Here is a 22158-nt window from a genome sequence, read left to right as displayed (position 1 = left end):
CTTGTGGCAACATCACTCCAGTCTCTGCTTTCTGGTCAGATTGCCTCCTATTCTGTCTTCTCTGAATGTCTCTTTTAAGGACATTTATTATTTGGTTTATAGTCTACTGGATGATCCATGACCAGTTCTTATCTCAAGATCCCTTTTAAAATTAAGATAACATTCACAGTTTCCAGGATTATGGTGTAGATATATTTTATGGGGGCGGGGCACTATTCAACCTGGGCTTCCCAGGTGGCTCAGTGGTAAATAATTCGCCTACCAGTTCAAGGCTGTATATTGTCACCCTGCTTATTTAACTTATATGCAGAGTACATCATGAGAAAAGCTAGGCTAGAAGAAGCACAAGCTGGAATCAAGATTGCCAGGAGAAATATCAATAACCTCAGATATGCAGATGACACCACCTTTATGGCAGAAAGTGAAGAGGAACTAAAGAGCCTCTTGATGAAAGTGAAAGAGGAGAGTGAAAAAGTTGGCTTAAAGCTCAGCATTCAGAAAACGAAGATCATGGCATCCGGTCCCATCACTCCATGGGAAATAGATGGGGAAACAGTGGCTGACTTTATTTTTGGGGTGCTCCAAAATCACTGCAGATGGTGATTGCAGCCATGAAATTAAAAGACACTTACTCATTGGACTCTGGGAGTTGGTGTTGGACAGGGAGGCCTGGCGTGCTGCGGTTCATGGGGTTGCAAAGAGTTGGACACGACTGAACGACTGAATTGAACTGAACTGAACTACTCATTGGAAGGAAAGTTATGACCAACCTAGATAGCATATTAAAAAGCAGAGACAACAAAAGTCCATCTAGTCAAGGCTATGGTTTTTCTAGTAGTCATGTATGGATGTGAGGGTTGGACTATAAAGAAAGCTGAGCACAGAATAATTGATGCTGTTGAACTGTGGTGTTGGAGATGACTCTTGAGAGTCCCTTGGCCTGCAAGGAGATCCAACCAGTCCATTGTAAAGGAGATCAGTCCTGGGTGTTGATTGGAAGCACTGATGTTGAAGCTGAAGCTGTAATACTTTGGCCACCTGATGCGAAGAACGGACTCATTTGAAAAGACCCTGATGCTGGGAAAGATTGAGGGCAGGGGGAGAAGGGGACGACAGAAGATGAGATGGTTGGATAGCATCACTGATTCAATGGACATGAGTTTGGGTAAACTCCAGGAGTTGATGATGGACAGGGAAGCTTGGTGTGCTGCGGTTCATGGGGTTGCAAAGAGTCAGACATGACTGAGCAACTGAACTGAACTCAATCAGTTCAGGATACACAGGAGAAAAGAGTTTGATCCCTGGGTTGGGAATATCCCCTGGAGTAGGAAATGGCAACCCACCCCAGTATTCTTGGCTGGGAAATCCCATGGACTGAGGAGCGTGACAGGCTACAGTCCACGGGGTTGCAAAGAGTCAGACACGACTGAGTGACTGAGCACACACAGATATGCACCATTCAGCCAGCTGCAAGTAGTGCTTTTACATGCAATTTTATTTTCCCTTTTTTGATCTTCTCACCTTGGCATGGCTCTCGTTTTCCCCTCCCTTCTCTTTCCTTCTTGAATGTTGTCTCTTAAAGTATTCACTTAGAGAGTGATGAGAATAGTGAAAAGATTGTACTGACCTATATTTTGCAGCCTACCATACTGCAGCAGTGGCTCAGTGGAAAAGCATATGCCTGCAATGCATGAGACATCGGAGACGCGTGTTCGATCCCTAGATTGGGAAGATCCCCTGGAGGAGGAAATAGCAACCCACTCCAGTATTCTTGCCTGAAAAATCCTATGGACAGAGGAGCCTGGCAGGCTACAGTCTCTGGGGTCGCAAAGAGTCAGACACGACAGAGTGACTGAACAGAGATACTGCAGCAGGGAAAAGGCTTTTTTCTTCACAGCAGTGCAGCTTCGTTTAGTCAGAATATGCTGCTTATTAGCAGAATTTACAAAGCACTGAAGCAAATAAAATAATACTTGAAAACACTCTTTAAAAAAGCCATATTAAGGTCTTTTTTTCAGCTGTGCCACAGGGTGTATGAGATCTTAGTTCCCCAACCAGGGACTGAGCTCATGACCTCTGCAGTTGAAGCATGGAGTCTTAACCTTTGGACCACCAGGGAAGTTCCCTTGTTAAGGCCTTATATACGTGTACTAACAAATAATTCCATTTGGAGAGTTAACTAAAATCATTTTTACTTAAATAAATATTATGGCATCAGTAATTAACATTCAAATTAGTATCAGTTAAGGATAGGTGGAATTTCTTTCTGAGGTGACACCACATTTAATGACATCCGCTATAGCTATGTTTCAAGTTACTTGCACAACTTATGTTGCTTAGCTTGTGTTTTAAAAACAAGTAAGTTTTTGCATGAAAATGGTTCTTGAGAAGAATTTGAAGTATTTAGGCCACTAGAGTATTACAGATTGTTTTGGTAACACCTCAGTGACCTAATGAATGCTGTATCAAAAAGGTACCATAGAACTACACCCTACTGACTTTTAAGAATATAGAGTATATATATTATTAAGTTTCTGGCAACTCAGTCAGTGGAGTGCAACAGATAGTTTCATTGTACTAGAAGAAAGTTGTTTGATTCTGCTATAGCTAATTTTGTTGCTGTCCCTGCTGTTGTTATGATTATTAGTATTTTACTGTAATGAAATTTACCAAATCTATTTTTATAAAGTATAGCAAACTGGCAGGTCATAGGGGAAAATGAGGTTGAATTTTAAAGTAAGTATTTAATAATGGTCTCAGTATTTTTTCAGTAAGACGTGTGTAGATAATCATGTTTTAGCATAAATATAATTAATATCTCCATGTATTTATTGAAAGATTTACCTAATGAAATTTCAGCTCTGGCTTAATTTTTATATCTAATTGATGCATTTAAAGTTTAAAATTGTCAGAAGTTTGGTGTTCATTATTAAAAGCAGTTGTTTTTGAGTTAATCCCTGCTTTTTACAATGTAAATTATAATCACAAATTTATAGTTACAAATCTTAAATTTGTGTTTTCTTTGTAAGTGCTGGTCAGGATATCCAGGGAACAAGCGTGATTGCGAATCTTCCGTTTCTGATGCGACAGAACCCTGCTGAGACACTTCGGAGAGTCTTGCCAAAAGTTAGAGTAAGTTGCTGTGAAATAAGATTTGAATTCATCATGTTTTCCCAGTAGTACGTTGTCATTGCCAGGAGAAAAGTTCAGAGCTTTGGATGGCTGATCCTTTGTACCAAACCACTGAGTGGAGGAAGTATTATAAATACTTTGAATTATTTTGAAAATATTTAGAGAACTTAGCTGATGGAAATGGAGAAATCTAGATCTTAAACTACAAAGTTTTCTCTAATCATTTTCTCAGTAGAAACATTATGTTTTCAGTAGCTCAAAAAAAAATCTTAGTCTTATAAAATCATAGCAATCTTTTTTGGTATTCTGTTGACATAAACATATTATTAATAATACTTCTAGAACATTGATAATACGATTTAACTGATAGTCTTAATAGTCACCTTTTGGTGACTGCTCAAGAATCATCAAATAAAGATTGGATTATGGCTACTATATTTTTAGTTTTATATTTAATTGCTTTTTAAATTCCTTCAGATTAGTTTTCCTGCTACTAGTAAAATGTTTGATCTACTAGAACTTTCTTTTCTTTATTTAATATTGATTATTAATATACAATATTAAATATCTGATACATGCAATATTATTTATTTGTACCATATGCAAAGTGTTCTGTAATAGAACTTGAATGAACACAACAGATAATGCCTTTTGGGTCCTCAGGGAGCTTACCTACTAATGAGGTCAAGGAGGTTACATAGTACTGGGGATTCTGTTTGCAAATAGTGAGTTTTATAGACTTTGCTTTGGCTTTCTGTTTGGATTAACTTAAAAAAATTTTTTTAAATTAATTTATATGTGTTTAAAATACTATTATTATGTACCCTTGGGTTTTATTTTTAGGCATATACAGCATGCTTCCAGTGATGAAGATCAGGGATATAACATGTTATTTTTATAAGATGCCCAGATTTCTATGCAGGCTGTATGGATGTATTTTGTGTGTGTGTGTGTATATATATATATATATATTTTTTTTTTTTAACTTATTTTAGAGGTGAATGGAGAAATTGCTTTTTTTAGTAGTGCATGTGATTCAAAAGCAAAGGAAGCTTTTTCATGTCTGTCTTTCTCAGCTCATTTTATAATTTCAGTGGAATTAAGTCTACACAATCTAGGTTTAATTTCTCATTCAACTGAAGTGATATTAACTGACCTAAGCTTGTTAGTATGTCACCTGGGAATACCAGTTAAACAGGGAACAGGTGTAGATCCTCTTGACTAAGGAGTTATTATGCATAAGCAAATTAGACTTATAGCTCAAAATATTGAGCACACTGTACACTCTGCGTTGAGCAGGCTGAATCTGGGCCAAGAGAGCATGCTGCAAGTTTTAAGTTTCATAAAGCAAGAATGAAAGGTGAAGGATAGACAGTGGTGAGCTTTAGAGGTCTCTGAATTATTTTGAAAAAAAGTATTTGCCAAAGAGTTCACACTGAAGTTAATTAAATACTAATGTCTAAAAAAATTAATTTCATGGAAATGTATACAGAATATTATATAGAGTGTATGTATACAAAGAGTAAAATGTTTCTGCTGAAACTATATAACTGAGTTATAGAGGATAAGATTTTATTAACCTTTTAAAGATACTAAGTTTAATTCATAATACAGAAGATTAACTGAATAAATGCATATAAGGAAAATATAAATTAATGACTATATTATACTAAGAAAATCTTTATTGCTGAATGATTTCATTCATTTCTTTAATCAACAAGCAGCCATTTATTTAGGATGCTCATCTGTCTTACCCTTTACTATAAAATGTAGAAAACAGTCCTTGATTAGATTCTGTATCAGGAAGACATAGAAACTATGGAAAACAATGAAAGAACAAGCATAGGGGATTATTTAATGTGTGGTTCTGACTTTATGTAAAAATGCTGATGAATTAAGCAAATGGGCAAGACTTTTTAATGGGGGCAATAATGCTGACTTTATTAGAGGGTTTAATGTAAAATGTAGGCAGCTGAACATTTAAACAACCACACCTCAAATAATAAAACCTATGTTTATGAGCAAATCATTTAAAATCATAATGTTCAGATATTAAGATTTATTGGTACTCATAACACCTTCTTTAATTCTGCCTTGCTTCTGTGAGTGGTGACTTCCAGGTGATACAAGTATGACAAAAATTGCACAGAGCTGCTTTATTCACTTTTGCATGGCCATACTCCCTTAGCTAATTTTATAAAAAAGCAATCTTGTGTCTCAAAGTGAGCATTTAGTAATAATGGCTTCGTAAATATTTACTGAGTACCTCCCACTGTTCTAAGCTCTGAGAAGACAGAGGTGAACAAAACAAGAACTTACCCTCAAGGAAGTTTTTTAGGGGGCCAGGGAACAGACATTAAACAAGTGGGTGAGCGTGAAAAACAGAGTAAAGTCCAGGGCGGGGGGTGGGGGAGGTGGGGGGGTGAGGGAGTTGGGGGGGTGGGAACGGGGGAGGGGAAGTGGGGGGGGCAGGGGAGTGGGGAGTGTGAGGGCACCAACTGAGCATTGGGAGGCCAAAGAAGCATCTCTGAGGAACTGAAAGCTGAAGGGACGGGATAGGAGGAACAGCCATTTGAGGAGATGAGAACAAGCGGTCCAGGCAGAGAGAGCAGGAGTTGGGGGAATTCAAAGAGGTGGTAAGTGTGGTGGAGTCCAGTGGGTAAGGGCGGGTCGTGAGTTGAAGAGGTTAGAGAGATGGTCAGTGACAGAGAGTGCAAGAGTCATTCTTTATTCGAACAATGGAAGGCCTTGAAGACTTGAAGCTGGGCAGGATTTTGAGAAGGATTTATCCCGTTGACATTTTGCAGTGATCATTTTGCTAATTGTGTGGAGAGTAGATTGGAGTGGGAGGAAGTTGCAGCTCTAGTCTTTGTAGTATGTGAAGCTGGCTTCGAGCAGGAGAGCAAATTATGATGACAGAGAATGGTGGATATATCTGAGATGTATTTATTGAGATAGAATGAACTTAATGACAGACCCGATGTGGGAAATAGAGGAATGACTTCCAGATTTCTGGATAGTTTCTGCTGGTTTTGAGTGTCTTGGTTGATAGTTTATTATATCAACAGGGAAAAATAATTTGAATACTTACTAATGATAATGTTCTATGATTGATTCAGTTTTTGAGAATTTAAAGACATGAATAATAAATATTTTGTGTAAGAAGTTAATCATTCTCCAGATTCTTTTCACGTTTATAACAATAGTATAAGCAGCTTTTTAGAATTCACACTGTACCTTATCTTTACCTTGAAGAACTTCAGATAAAGTGATGCAGATTTTTCTGGCCTTATGTATTATAAAATTTCACCAAACAAAATATCTTTAATTCTGTTTTTGTTTTGTTGTATAGCATTTACATTTCATATTTATAATAATGTATTAACTTAAAAATGGCTTTTAAAACAGGTTGCTGTTTTCACTGTTTAGAGACGAAGGAATTTGAGGTTAAAAATAAAATGGCAGAAAGAGAGGCAGAATTAGAACTGAACTAATTGTAATATTCTACAATTTGCTTTCTAAATTCTATCCAAAGTGGACGATGAATGATAGTGCAAATAGATCTCTCATTTCAAGATTAATTTAAATAAGAATCCAGAAAGGAAACATTTTGACCTCCAATTCAAATTCTCTGTCTAATTCTAGATATGAGACACTTCTGAATGTACAGTTGACCTTTCAACAGCATGGGTTTGAACTGCTTGGGCCCATCTTTACTTGAACTTTTTCCATAAACATGTACCATAGTCCTTCACGATCAGGTTTTGGTTGAATATGTGGTTACTGATTCGGGGAAACAGGGAGGGTCCACTGTAAAGTTTTATTTGGATTTCCCACCAAGTGGAAGGTTGGCACCCCTAAACCATGTTGTTCAAGGGTCTACTGTAATTACTGTATCTATTTTTAATCCTAGGATATCTTTTGAAAAAAAAAAAAACAACAGGTTTTTTCTGTGGTCTTCGTTGATTAAGTTTGAATTCTTCCTGTGACATATTAAGTTGAGTTAAATATTGGGTGTTGAGATTTGACTTGAACTTCTGGTTGTCTGAAAATGAAAGAATTTATTTCACCAGCATACATTTCTAAAATACTGTGGACCTTTATAAAATTTAAAATAGTGATATCATTAACCATGTGATATCAGTGCCTTCTTTATAAATCAAGTGCAAAAAAAAAGTCTCTGCTTGTTGAGTTATTGGATCCTGTTATTGTTTTTTCACTTATTTTGGGAACCAAAAGATATGTCGTAAAACCATCTATTAGAAGATGTGCAATGTCAGGAACAGATAAAAATAAAAGTGGCTAGCATTTGTTGAGGTCTCAAGATGGTTGAAGCACTTTGTCAGACATTTTACAACTCTTTGTTGATTCTTTATCTCTTTGAATGCCCATGGCAGTTCTATATGGGTCACAACTTAGGTCAGTTAACTTTCCCAAAGTCACAAAACTAGCAAGTGGTGTGATGAGGTTTGAATAAGGAGTCTGACACCCAGGTCCTTCCTCTTAACTGCTCTACCACTGCCTCATTAGCCGATCATGATGTCAGTAATATGTAATATGTCATTTTAGTTCCTAAGCCTTAGTCATCTCTCCTCTGATTACTGTATTAGCCTCTTCACTGGACCTGTTGCTCCCTTTGCTCTCCGGAACCCATTCGGCCGGAGGGATCTTTCATTTATGAATGAATAACATTTAGGAACAAATAAATAGATATATTTATTTATTTAGGAACAAATAAATAAGCTTTGACAAAGAAAACTGTGTATATTCAAAGTATACAATGCGATGATTTAATATATATTATACATTGTGAAATACACCCCTATCAAATGAATTAAAACATCCATCATCTCACATAGTTAATTTTTTTTCTTCAGAGAGATCTTTTAAAGATCTTTCAGAGAGATCAATCATATCTTTTCTTCTTGAATGAAAACTACTGAAGTGGTGTGGTAGGCAGAACAGTTCTACCACATCCCGGAACTATATGTCACTTTCTTTAGAAAAAGAGCTTTTATAGATATGGGTAAGGTTCTTGACTGAGGGAGATTATCCTGGATTATTGGGGTGGGCCCTAAATGCCAGAACATGCAGAGGGAGGTTTGACCCAGACCTGGAGGAGGAAGCAGCGTGAAGACAGAGGCAGGGGCTGCAGTGATGTGGCCACCAGCCAAAGAAGGCCAACAACTGCTAGAAGCTGGAAGAGGCAAGTGCCTGATCCTGCCTAGGGGGAGTGTGGCCTTGCCAACAATTTGATTTTGACTGAGTGATACTGATTAGGACTAATGGCCTCCAGAACGGTGAGGGAATACATTTTTGTTGTTGTAGGCCTTTCAGTTTGTGCTAATTTATCAGACCAACCACAGGAAAGTGGCTCAGTGGTAAAGAATCCACCTGCCAGTTGTAGGAGATGCAGAAGACATGGATTCGATCCCTGGGTCAGGACAATTCCTTGGAGTAGGAAACGGCAGCCCAGTATTCTTGCCTGGACAATCTCATGGACAGAGGAGCCTGGAAGCCTATAGTCCATGGGATTGCAAGGAGTTGGACACAACTCAGCAATTGAGTATGCACATAGAGGAAAGTAATACAAGTAACTTCTCATTTCAGATAGAATAAAACTCCTTACCATTCTCTAAAATGACCCTAACTAGCTTTCTACCTCACCTGCCATTCTTTTCTGTTTCTTCCATCAGGACAGAAGTCTTGTCAGTCTGATTTATCACGCTGTCCCCAGAATGTAGAACAGTACTTGGCAAAAATAGGCACTCAAAAATAATTTTAAAATGAGCATTGATTGAGCTTAATATTCTGAGACAGTAAGTGTCTACCTGAAAGATCAATGACCCATTGGCCTGAACCACTAATGGCATTCTTGGATGAGAAGTATAAACAGTCTATCAGTGAAGTGATATGGTGCTGACTTACATTTCTAGGGGGACCTTTTTTGCGGGGAGGAGTGGGAGAAAGATACATATTAAGGAAGAGATAAAGTAGACTTAATCATATGAAACTTGATTATTTAAGATCAGTATATGTGGTGCCCCCATCTTTTGATACTGAAAAGATATTTCACTTCTACTTTTCTCATAAGTTTCTCCCAATGTGATTATTTGAGTATTTTATATCTACTGAATAAAAGTAGATTTAAAAGATTTTATTAAAAATTTTTTATAGACAACCTTTGCTATGTAAATAAATGTTTGTTACTGAAAGCTTTACCTACTCTTTAAGTTCTGTTTCAAGTGGTACAGAAATGTGGATAACCAAGATAATAAAGTGAAGAACCCTCCCTGTGGGCCAGGCCTTATGCTCAGCAGTTTAGATACATCCTCTTAAACTTCTTAACAATTCCATGCCATATATTTATTCTTGTTTGACAGTTGAGAAAATCTAGGCTGAAAAAATTCTGTTCAACTATAATATTTTGTTTAAGCATGCAGTTATATAATTTATTCTTACAGTACACCAAGAAAAAAAGAAATAGTCTTAACTAAAGGAGTTAAAGAGCACAGAGATGATACAAGTTGCCTTTTCCTTTGGTTTGTACTTCAAAAATAAAAGTACTTGTCCTCCTCACTGCCAGTGATGTTTTCTGAGAAAAGTTAAAAGTTAAGTTCTTGAAAAAAGAAGGGTTTTGTAAAGGCAACACAGTTCTACATAATAAGCAGAACATGATGTTCCAGACTCCCTGCAGGTCATAAAAAGCCCACAATAGAGTAGGTCTCTACTGACAGGCTAAGCATTTAAGGACACTCTGATGTGAAGTAAGGTGAAGTTATTCCTGTAATGTCAGATTGATGGAGAAAATTTACCAGGGTCAGAATTGATCTTATGAGGAGTTTTTACAGGAAAGGAAGCATAAAATTGTGTAACTTTTTCTTCCAGTTCACTAAGAAAAAAAAGAAGTATCGTTAACCAAAGGATTTAGAGAGCATAGACAGATGGTATAAAATGACTCTTCTCTGGTTTATACTCAAAAATAAAAGTACACTGACCACAATGTATTCTGAAAATAATATCTGTGTTATATCTTTTTATGTATATCCATAAAGACAAAATAGAGTAACATCATTAATTCTTTGACGATAGTAGTAAATTCAATGAAAACATTGACTGTAAATATAGTTGTTTTCTGGGCATATATAAAAATCACACAAGCTAGTATTCTTAATAGATCTAAAAATACTGCCTTTCAGTATGATAAATTCTAGTGGAGACCAGTGTTCTCACTTGAATTTCTTAGTCATTCAATCATTTGTTATTTTTATCCTGCCTACAGTAAAAATGAGCTGGAACTTCTGAATCTCTTAATTAGAAAATCTTTTGTTTCAGTGATAATGGGACCACCATTACTACTTGAATATGGTTTCTGACTTTAGGCATTTGGATGATAGAAAGGATAATTTATGGATATGTTTATCTACAATCCTTGCAAAATTATAAAACTAAGAAGATATTCACATATTGCACCGTAATAAAGGTCTTTGATTTAAAACTGTATGGATTTACTAGCCTTTTGGTAGTGTGTTGAGGTAGATAGCCTAGAAAATGTTCCCATATCAGAACATCTTGACACTCTCAATGAGGTCTCACAGCATTCTTTTAAATGTACGGTTAAGCTTGTAAGAGAGTAAGGGATATTCAGGGCTCAGAAACAAAACAGTCCCATCCACTTCTACTTAGGTATGTGCAGGAAAGCATCATTCCCATTCTAACAGTGATGGCTTGTGTTCACAAAACTCACGTGATCGTAACTTTTCTCAAGCCTGTCGGAAGTGGTCACAAAGAAACAAGTGAACTCTATTCAGAAGAGCTCTCTGAAGAGCAATGGGACACAAGGATGCTGACTTTTGACAAGAGTTTCAGAGAAAGAAGCGGCCACCAGATAAAATCGTTAGGAAAAATCAGCTAAACTGTTAAAAAGTTTTTAAAGATCGCTATCCGTTTGGAATAGCTCAGAGCTCCAGACACAAGGGAACTTGGCGCTCACTTGTGGGCTCTTTGCCACACGCCCCCTTGGGCAGGCTAGGAGGCTGGAGAGAACCTGGTGATGCAGGTGTGACTGTTTGTTGATTCCTTCTGGGGAACAGGGAACCACCCACTTCCTCACAGTGATGTGCGTGGACATATAGGGAATTTCAGCAGAAAGAATCGAATGAGAGTGCGTACTTACAGAATGACCAGATACATTGCTAGCCCTGCTCTGTGCTATGTCTTCAGCTCCTTGGCTGTAACTAAATGGATAGGTTTCAATATTGGAATGTGTATCATCAATAGCAGCCCCTCCAAGGTAGGAAAACATGTCTTTGACTTTTCCCCAGTTTCTCACAATATTTAGTGTGATGTTGGTACTTAATAAATAGGAGTTTCCTGGTGGCTCAGTGGTAAAGAATCCTCCTGCTTAGTGGGAAATGCAGGTTTGATCCCTGGGTTGGGAAGATCCCCTGGAAAAGGAAATGGCAACCCGCTCTAGTATTCTTGCCTGGGAAATCCCATGGACAGAGGAGCCTGGTGGGCTGCCATCCATGGGGTCGCAAAGAGTCAAACACCACTGAGCAACCAAATAGCAACAGCAACTTAATAAATAGCTGTGACTGAAATTAAAATTATATTATCAAAATTAGACTTTCATTGGCTTAGAGACTAGGATAGAAGGGGAAAGTGACTGACTAGAGAGAAAAGAAGGCATTACTTGCTTATAGAAATGTGTCACACTTTCCAGTGCCATCTCCCCCTGTAAACCGTTTATAATTTCTTTTTTCAAAAAAATGTTTAATAAAGTGGAACATTTGAAATGGTTATTTATAGCTCTTGTGTCCATTAGTTATTTCTTTGAAATGGGCACATCCTTTTTTTTGCAGTTTTAAATGTTTATTTACAGTTCGAGTGTAAATCATGAAATTTCTGATGAGTCTGATTTATTATGTGTGAAAAATGACAGAGTTGTTCCAGCTCAAAGTTCAGTTTCAGAACCATGGTCTTGAAGTGCACTGATCTCGTTGGGTGTTCTGGTGATTATGCATGGCTGGATACTCCATTGCATGCTTGCAGTCCTCAAGTGATAGTTTCTGTTGGTACAGGTGTTTCCTTTTCTGGAAAGATATCTTCTGATATTTTTATTTGTACCTCCTCATGAACCTTGCTGATCACTGAAACAGATTAAAAGAAGGGTAAAACACACCCTTTTTATTCCTGTCTGCCACCTCCTCTTTATTTTCCCCTTTCAGAATTTGATTTTTGATACTCTCAACTAGTTCTCCCCATCCTTCATATAAGTGTGGAACATGGCAGTGAGTGATCAGGGAATGAATGAGATAATGTAGTTAAATTGTTAAAGATATTTCAGGGTTGGCATTCCAATTATTCATATTTAAATCAGTTGTAAAGTTTTATAAATAGTATAATTATATAGTAAAAAGAGTTGTTCACTATTACTGTTAAGTACTAAAAATTCCCATACTGTGACTCTCAGAACCCCAGATATTTTATATGTCATAGATTTATATTTTAATATAAAATATAAATACTAGGTTAGTATTTTAATATCTGTCCCAGGTTAGTATTTTCATATTTAACTCCCTATTACTTAATTTCAAAATAATCAGTGATGTTATCTCTAAAAATATACAAAGATACTTTGTAATTTTAGAATTCCTTTACCTTTAACAGCAGTCTTTACAGTAGATATGTTTTATCAGTTTTATTTTTAAAGTTTAGTTTCCAAATATGTGGACCCAAAATATTTGCTCTTTTGGAATAAGCCAGTGATTTATTTATGCTTCTCTGTGTTGTGTATTGTAAAGAGAAAGGCCTTCTGGATGCATATGATGTGGGTTTATTGGAGGCAGCAGTTTCCTTCTCTGCAAGGACTGTATTACATTGTCTACAAAATGCTTTCTTGCAGCATTCATGCTAACTAAAGACTGAATTGAAACACAGAAGTGTCTAGTACATTTTCCTTCCTTGAGTGGGACTTGTTTTTTTTTAAATTTGAAAGTGTACCATTCACTCATTTATAAAATGTCTTATTTCATTTTTGAGGAATTTGAGTTGGAATGCCAGCCACACGATAGTATGTAAGAGGAACAGTAACTGGCATTAAGGCATGCACTTAAGCAATAGAGGAATTTACTTTTCAGTGTCTTCCAAGGTCCATGAGGATGCACACTTATTTACCCAGAGAGTATGGATCTCACTATGTTTGTCCAGAGGGTGTGACTCTGTGGAGGAGAAACAGGAACTGGTAAGTATCACATTCTTATTGTATTATGTTTCAGAAAAATATGTTTAGAAATCAATTGAATTTTAGCATTGATGAAGTCTCTTAGTCTGTGCTGGTTTCTTAACAGTGGACAGTCCCAGATGTTGAAGTCAGCACAACAAGAGAAAAACCCAAATCCTGATAAGACTTGAGGATTTTTCGAAAATTAAATGCAAAATAGTTGGGGCATATGTTGCTGCGGGAGTCAAGACTAAGTAATACAGTAAGAAGATGTGAAGTTGGAGAACTCCTCCTGTTCCTCCTTTGCATAAAGTTCGCACACGTCCAAAACCCAGGACTTTAATGACTTTAAGAGGGGCAGAATCACATCTCTTGGAACTTAAAACAGCAGACTCATGTGAACTGGAACGCACACTGTGGCCTTCACAATTTATTTAAATATTTCTTTGCAAAGTGCTTTCTGTTTCTAAATAAAAGCTGTGCCTTCTGAAACCTGTAAGTGATGTATCCTGGCCACATCAAATCTTCTAGAAGTGTTTTCCAAATCCAGAATTCTTAGTTTGGAGCAAATTTTTTTTTGGGAAACAGTATGAGAAGGGGATGTGGGAGGGTTATTTCAGAGACCACTTGCTACTCTGCTTTACACCTTATCATTGCTTCTCTTTTTCTTTTCAGCCTGGAACTCTTAAGATACATAATTGAAAAAAACTTGTGAAATGACATGTGTGTGTGTGTGTGTGGTACAAAAGTTTAAAACAAAATGCAACAGAAATCAGCCACCCTAATATGTGATCAGTTTTCTGGGAATGAACCCCACCATGTAGGCATCTGCCAAGTCTCTGACATTACCACCTACAGACTTAGGGTTGATGTAAGCCATGCCTTAGTAAATGGTGACGAGGAGTGCAGAGTCTGCGAGGAAGAATTCAATCCTTGGCTTTGGCATTAGGCCAACAAAGTTTAGGTCTTAGAGTTGCCGATCACAAGCATGCTGGCCTTGAGCAAGATGCTTGACAGCTCTGCGTCTTTCCCTGCTGCTGTAGAATGACATATGTTATCTCCTAGTCTGATGCCTGGCAGTGGCCCCACCAGGCTGAATTAAGGACTCTGGGTACATGGTCTAAATCACGGTTACAGAGACACTGGGGTAGGAAAAATGGCAGGAACATCTCCATACTGACATGATAGAGAATTGAGAATGCATTTCTATATGATCCATTTTTGCTTTGCCTTATATCTAATTCTCACAATCCCTAATCTTTAGGACTCACTTCAAAATCTCTTGAAGCCACCTTTTAGGAGATGTGGACAAAGTGTGTGAAGGGAGAGAGCCACAAGAGCAGGAAGTTTAGGTGAAAGGGTAAGAGATATTCAGTCATCCAGCAATTACTCACTGAATGCCTGCTGTATGCCGTAGGAGTTGGGGATGCAGTAGTGAATCAGACAAAATCAGACAAAAAAATTCTGCAGTCATGATGCTTGTGTTCTAGATGTGGGAGATAGACTGTAAACAAATGACTGTGTTGTATGTTGGATAATGGTGATGATCAACCCAGTTGGGTCATGGTGAGGGCTGGGGCGGAGGGGTGGCTTTCAGTTTAAAATAGGATCATCAGGGAATGGCTCGCTGAAAAGGTGATGAGAGTAGAGGCCTGAGGGAGTTCAGAGTGCCAACTGCGTGGAAATCTGGGAAAAGAGGAAATTGGGAGCAGCTCTTTGTAAGTCACTGAAAAGGTTTTGACTTTTCCTCTGAGTGGGTTGGAAAACCACTGGAGAGTTTTGAGTGGAAAAGTGACATGATCTGACTTTAGAAGAATCTCTCTGGCTGCTGTAAAGAATGGATAATAGAGAGGCAGTGATAGAATCAGACACTGATTAGCAGGTTATTGGAGTAATTCAGGCTGGAGATGATGGTGGCTTGGACCAGCATGGTAGTGATAAAAGTGATTGATGGTCAGATTTGGGGCAGGATTGACTGCTCATTTTATTATGGGAAGTAAGCAACTGAGAGGAGTTAAGGGTGACTCCAGAGTTTTGGGGTTGAAAGTTGGAAGGACAGAGTTATCCTGTATTGTTTACTGAGTTGGAGAAGATAGGAGGAGGAACAGGTTTTGGGGAGAGATGGGTTTAGGTGATGAGACTCTTACCAGATATCCAAGGGTGCTGTAGAGGAGACAGTTGGATATACAGTGGTCATTATGTAAATGCTCAGTTTGCACAAGTTGGTAAGTCATAAAACTCCTGTGTAAATGATTTAAATCAAATCTTTAAGAAGATGAAGCCATATCTATGTTTTATATAGTAGGAAATAATGCAGAAAGACTAATTTTCCTAACATCACAGATATGAAACTTTGTTTTATGGATGCGAGTTCCACATTGTTCTACCAAGTTTATTAGTTATAAAAATAGGCATACAGGGGAAATTTCAGTACTTATCGTAATTGATTAAACAGAGTAATGCTTTTGGCTATATTTATGTTATGCACACCTACATAGTATTCTAGAGAAATACAGATGAGACCTTGGTGAGGTTTATATGAAAGATAGGTTTTCTTTTGTTTTACTCTTTGATGTGTTAAACTATTCTAATGTAGACTTTGACTTTAAAAGGTGAGTGGAGATGGTTATGAATATAACTAATTTTTAAAAACATTCTTATATTAAGCAATATTCCTTTTTTAAAACAGTTTACTTCATAGTAATTTGTGTTCTTGTCACTTGTTTAAAGGGGAAAATACATTTTCACAATCATAAGTGTATTCCTTTTTTATAGTAAAATGCATAATATTTATTTTTTGAAGCAGAAATACAAGTAATAAAAACACACGCATTTGTCTAAGTTTTGGCCTTATTGTTTTTGGGGGGTGGCAAACTGTACAATACAAATAGGAAAACAGAAACTGAGATCTGTTAAAAATGCCAATCCTATTATCTAAAGGTGTATGTACTTTTTATGATTTTTATGCAGTAAAACAATGGAGTGTTATAAATTATCTAAGACATTTAAAACTTTATGTGGTCTAATGAGTTAAACAATCAGGAGCAGATTAACGTAGTTTTCTTAAATAAAGTATTAAGAAGAAGTACCTATCCTTAAAGGTCATATATAGTTATTTTGTAGAATATGACTGTTTGGTTTCTATGACCTTGGATTTTTAAAAAATTATAACTTCTGCTCTCTCATCTATGTAATAGCAAACTCTTTCTGATTATACAGGAAGCTCTGCATGTTGCAGGGGTGGAAATGCAGTTAACGGCCGCAGTGTCATTCTTGACCATCCTACAGGACGAGTCGGTGTCGGTTCATACATACGCCCACTCCTTCCTCCAAGTCATCCTACTGCACCTGGAGCACAGGGACGCAGGTCAGGGGCCTGGCATGCTTCACCCTACGTGTGCTTACTATTGCTCACATGTGGCTGGGATCTCTGAGCCATGGTAGTCTGATGACCATAACTGAGTGAGGCCGTTCTCCCTAAGAGTTGGTTGGTCAGTGGTGTGACTAAAATTCCTGATGGCTCATTTTGGACCAATCCACAAAATTCAGTGCCATTTGAAGCCTGAAGACCCATAGTTTATGCCTTCTTCTTAGATTTGCTTCTTATACAACACTTACATTTATAGTATTATAGTATAAGAAAAAAGTACACTTTGGGTTAAAGATAACACCTTGATATTATTTTTTAAAATATCAATGTTTTCCAGATATTGGCTAAGACAGAAAAGCAGAGAAACTTCTTATAGTAGCAATAAAGATAATTATTGCTATTTTATAATTAAAGTGTGTTGAAAATATTAATGGCTAAGTTGAAACTGAATTTGTGAGATAGTTAACTTATGTTTTGTCTTTGTCATTCAGGTGTCAGCAACGCATGGCTGGAAACTCTTCTGTCTGTGATAGAAGTATTGCCCAAAGATACCCTAAGGCATGAGGTAAAACTTTTATATATAAATTTTAATATTTAACTTACTCTAAGGTTTTTGTTTTTTGATAAAAATGGTATTTCAAAAAGAATAGAGTTATTTCCTACTCTGAAAGCAGCACATATTCATTATAGAAAATTTGAGTAGTAGAGAATATAGAAGGAAGAAAAATCATTATTCTGTACTTTGCTACTTTTAGCATTCTGATGTATTTTCATTTCAGAATTTTTTCCCTGTATATGATGCTGTTTGACATGTTAGTGACCATAATAAATTTATACGTTTTTCATTTAGCATTATTTTCTTTATTATTTCCTCATATCACTCATTTGGTAGTAGCTATAAATATTTTACTTACTTATGAAAAACGTAAGCCTGTTTTCAGTGTTTTATTATCAAAGTAAGGCAATAGTGAACATTTCTGTAGAGCTTTTCCTGTTTTTTGGACAATTTCCTTAACTGTATCTTCCCCCTAAATGGAATTATTGGGTTAGAAGGCATTAATATTCTTAAAACTTTAGACTAGTAATATGAGAAAATGCATGTTAGCATTTCAGTTAAGTTTATATATTTATTTGGTTGTGGCAGGTGGGATCTAATTCCCTGACTCTGGCCCGCTGCATTAGGAGCACAGAGTCTTAACCACTGGGCCACCAGGGGAGTCCCTGAAGTTACAATGTTTTGTTTCAGTTCAGTTCAGTCGCTCAGTCACGTCCAACTCTTTGCGACCCCATGAATCCCAGCACGCCAGGCCTCCCTGTTCATCACCAACTCCCGGAGTTCACTCAGACTCACGTCCATCGAGTCAGTGATGCCATCCAGCCATCTCATCCTCTGTCGTCCCCTTCTCCTCCTGCCCCCAATCCCTCCCAGCATCAGAGTCTTTTCCAGTGAGTCAACTCTTCGCATGAGGTGGCCAAAGTACTGGAGTTTCAGCTTCAGCATCATTCCTTCCAAAGAATACCCGGGACTGATCTCCTTCAGAATGGACTGGTTGGATCTCCCTGCAGTCCAAGGGACTCTCAAGAGTCTTCTCCAACACCACAGTTCAAAAGCATCCAACTCTCACATCCATACATGACCACTGGAAAAACCATAGCCTTGACTAGACGGACCTTTGTTGGCAAAGTAATGTCTCTGCTTTTCAATATACTATCTAGGTTGGTTACAACTTTCCTTCCAAGGAGTAAGCGTCTTTTAATTTCATGGCTGCAGTCACCATCTGCAGTGATTTTGGAGCCCCCCAAAATAAAGTCTGACACTATTTCCCCATCTATTTCCCATGAGGACAAATATAAAAATTAATCTATATGGAACAAAAACAAATTTCACAGTATCTAACAATTAACTGCTTTTTTCTTTTAAAAAATGAATGTTTCACCCCTATATGTACATACAGATCATTAGAGAATTCACCATAAGCCTTAATTGAATTTTTTGTGTGCCTGATTATTTTTGATTCCATGATTTATCATCATTCTTAATAATCCAGAAAGTGTAGTGATCCAGGTGATGAACAACCATGGACCTCAAAATGTAACTGAGGTTCTGTAAAAAATATTTAGGATATTAAAATGTTCTTTGAACAAAATAGCTGACATTAATGTCAAGGATATATAAAGTTTTGTTAATTTGTTCTCTAAATCTTTTCTCTTTAGATTTTGAATCCACTCGTTTCCAAGGCACAACTTTCCCAAACAGTCCAGTCTCGTTTAGTTAGTTGTAAAATTTTAGGAAAATTGACCAACAAATTTGATGCCCTTGCGTGAGTATTTGTACATAATTTTTTGTCTACTTTATTAAATTGATTTAAAATGTTTAATGACTATATGTTTAATAATTATATTTGTACTACTCCATACTGTATACCGGAGAAGGCAATGGCACCCCACTCCAGTATTCTTGCCTGGAAAATCCCATGGACGGAGGAGCCTGGTGGGCTGCAGTCCATGGGGTTGCTAAGAGTCGGACACGACTGAGCGACTTCACTTTCACTTTTCACTTTGATGCATTGGAGAAGGAAATGGCAGCCGACTCCAGTGTTCTTGCCTGGAGAATCCCAGGGATGGGGGAGCCTGGTGGGCTGCCATCTCTGGGGTCGCACAGAGTCAGACACGACTGAAGCGACTTGGCAGCAGCATACTGTATACAGTTTAACTGAGTCAAATTTATAGAATATAGAAATCTCTGAAATCTACTGTTCAGATGCATTTCTTCTTGATTTGGCTTTTCAAAATCAGTAAGGGTAACTTTTTTCTTATTTCCCGTATTAGTCATTTCCATCATGTACCTAGTGTAGTTTTGAGGATAGCATGATATTATCTTATAGTCTTTAAAAATTGATAAATATGACATAAAGATAGATTTCTGCTCTTTTCCATTATTGCTATGAATTCATTGTGTTGAATAATTTATCTTACCTTGAGGTTTTATGGAGATTGTTTATAATTTATTCGCTACTCTCTGTATAGATGACAAATACCAAGTGGAAAGAAGGGAATGTTATGTAATTATGATGCAAGAGTGAGATATAAAATTGAAGAATATTTTGGTTGATGGCTGATAGAATCAGATAGTCCACTTGGCCATAGCCTTTTATCTAGCTAAGATGTTTTAGCTGCCAATTCCAAATTAACCCTTATTTTTAAAAGATTCTGCTGTCATTAAAGTAGCTGTTAACATGCAAATGTAATCACATACATAAATATACACTGTAAACTGTTGTTGTTCAGTCGCTCAGTCATGTCTGACTCTGCCAGCCCATGCACTGTAGCACGCCAGGCTTCCCTGTCCTTCAGTTTCTCCTGGAGTTTGCTCAAACTCATATCCATTGACTCAATGATGCCATCCAACCATCTCATCCTCTGTTGCCCTCTTTTCCTCTTGTTCTCAGCCTTTCCTAGCATCAGGGTCTTTTGCTCTTTGCATCAGGTGGCCAAAGTACTAAAGCTTCAGCTTTAATATCAGTCCTTCCAGTGAATATTCAGAATTGATTTCCTTTAGGATTGACTGGTTTGGAAACTATAAAGCTCTATATTAAAGTATGTTGTTATTAAGCTAAGATTTTAAGGATAATTTCTTGAAAATATTAATTACTCTAAAATACTTATTTGTGTGTTTCTTTCTTCTCTCTCTTAGCATTAAAAGAGAAATACTTCCCTTGGTAAAATCACTCTGTCAAGATGTAGAATATGAAGTTCGATCTTGCATGTGTCGGCAATTAGAAAATATAGCTCAGGGCATTGGGTAAGTATACTTTCAATTTCTTGTCACATTTTTGTTTCTGGATTGTCAGACATGTGTATCCTGTTCTGTATTCCATGAAAACAGGCATTTATTTGAAGAACTAAACTTTTTATGATCTTTAAAAGTGATCATGGTAAGTACCTTCTGATGTGTTTGTATTAAGAGAGGTAAAAGTGAAGCTTGCTTATTTCATTCACCTTTTTGTTCCTATATTTTACCCCCTTTTGACATCATGACAGGGTTAGATTGTAATTACCAGCATCTAAACTGGTAAATATGGACTCCTACAAAGGTAATAGGATCGGGCTGTCCTTCGACTTCTATCCCATATACTTCTGGCTGTGAGACAAGAGAATGATAGTCTCATAAATCGACTAGTTTGGACAGTATACACCTTGTGTCTACTTCCTGAAAGAATTCCTCACCTATAATCCAGTATGCTGAGAGGAACTAATGAAGAGGGAAAATGTTTGCATCATACATGTAGGTCCACAGTGATGCCTTATTTCCATTGAACTTTTATGAAACCACAAATGAGCAGAGAAAATGAATATTATGCTTCATAAAGAAGAAATACAAGTGAATACAAGTGAAATAAAAGAAATACACATATATTCAGCCTCATTGTTCAACCATGTTAGTTGTCACAGAAATACATTCACTTACTGAGTATATATTGAGCAGCTACTGTAAGCTGTAAAAGTAATGATGCAATTACCATGGATATTTCTTATATTTAAACTGTCATTCTTTTCTAGCCAGACTGCAAGCTTCCAGAGAGCAGGAGCCATATCCTCATGATTTTTCCTATTTTATGCAGCATGCAGCTCAGCAACTGATCCTTAATCACGTTCTTACCAAAAATTTATTGATTTGATTTGTTTTCTTCTGTTGCTTATTGTGCAGGACAGAACTTACCAAAAGTGTGGTGCTCCCTGAATTAATCGAACTTTCTAGGGATGAAGGCAGCAGTGTGCGGTTGGCAGCCTTTGAAACTTTGGTTAATCTGCTCGACATATTTGATACAGGTGAGTCTCCATAGCTTTGCTTCTGAAAGCATTTTGTTTTCCTGTTCCGTGTCACTAGTAGAGGAGGAAGCTGGCTGCAGTATTGTCAGTCTTCCTGATGAGAGTGAGGCGTCCCTTCCCCTCTCTCTTGCTGTGGTCCTTCTTCTTTGAGTGCTTTCTCTGCTGCCACTTTTCCCCTCCTGGCACCTGGTGGTGTTGTATATTCCCTACCTCTCTCTCTCCTCTCATCAGCATGTAACTGACTAGTATGGAGAGCTAATAAGAATTTGGGTTGGTGGGTTAGCTTTTAACTTGCTCAACTAACTGACCCTAAGACAGATCTTGACTGAAGCAATATCCATATTAGTTTCCTCTATTTTATATTTTAATGCTAGAAATCTCCTGGGTGCAAGAAGAGAAGTCTGGGCAGGGTATTTGGGTGGGAATCGGTAAGGAGGTGTTTCTTTGTGTTACACAGATCAAGTCAGCGAGATGATTAGTTGCTCTTGTGAGTATGTGACTAGATTCTTAATGAATGTTGGACGTTAGTTTTATCCATGCAGATTGACTATTTTGGTAGGGTGTAATTTGAAAGAACAGATGTCAAGTACTCAGGTGCAAA

General features: G+C 37.2%; 1 protein-coding gene across 2 annotated transcripts in view; it reads left to right on the top strand.

Annotated features, from left to right (window-relative positions):
* Positions 1 to 22158, top strand: part of PPP4R4 (protein phosphatase 4 regulatory subunit 4) — a 103294-nt gene that overhangs the window by 35596 nt on the left and 45540 nt on the right. The window contains exons 3-8 of one of the 2 annotated variants that reach the window (XM_040257192.1): positions 3030 to 3132; positions 16577 to 16724; positions 17219 to 17292; positions 18942 to 19048; positions 20422 to 20529; positions 21436 to 21557. In XM_040257192.1, the coding sequence (XP_040113126.1) occupies positions 3030 to 3132; positions 16577 to 16724; positions 17219 to 17292; positions 18942 to 19048; positions 20422 to 20529; positions 21436 to 21557 (662 nt within the window). Of the gene's footprint in view, positions 1 to 3029; positions 3133 to 13274; positions 13379 to 13484; positions 15233 to 16576; positions 16725 to 17218; positions 17293 to 18941; positions 19049 to 20421; positions 20530 to 21435; positions 21558 to 22158 lie in introns of those variants that run through there. The other variant, XM_040257193.1, reaches the window with a different exon arrangement.

This window comes from Oryx dammah, unplaced genomic scaffold (genome assembly GCF_014754425.2).
Source record: "Oryx dammah isolate SB20612 unplaced genomic scaffold, SCBI_Odam_1.1 HiC_scaffold_16, whole genome shotgun sequence".
Taxonomy (NCBI): domain Eukaryota; kingdom Metazoa; phylum Chordata; class Mammalia; order Artiodactyla; family Bovidae; genus Oryx; species Oryx dammah.
Note: the sequence above shows the minus strand (reverse complement) of the source record. Positions and strands in the feature narration are given on the sequence as shown.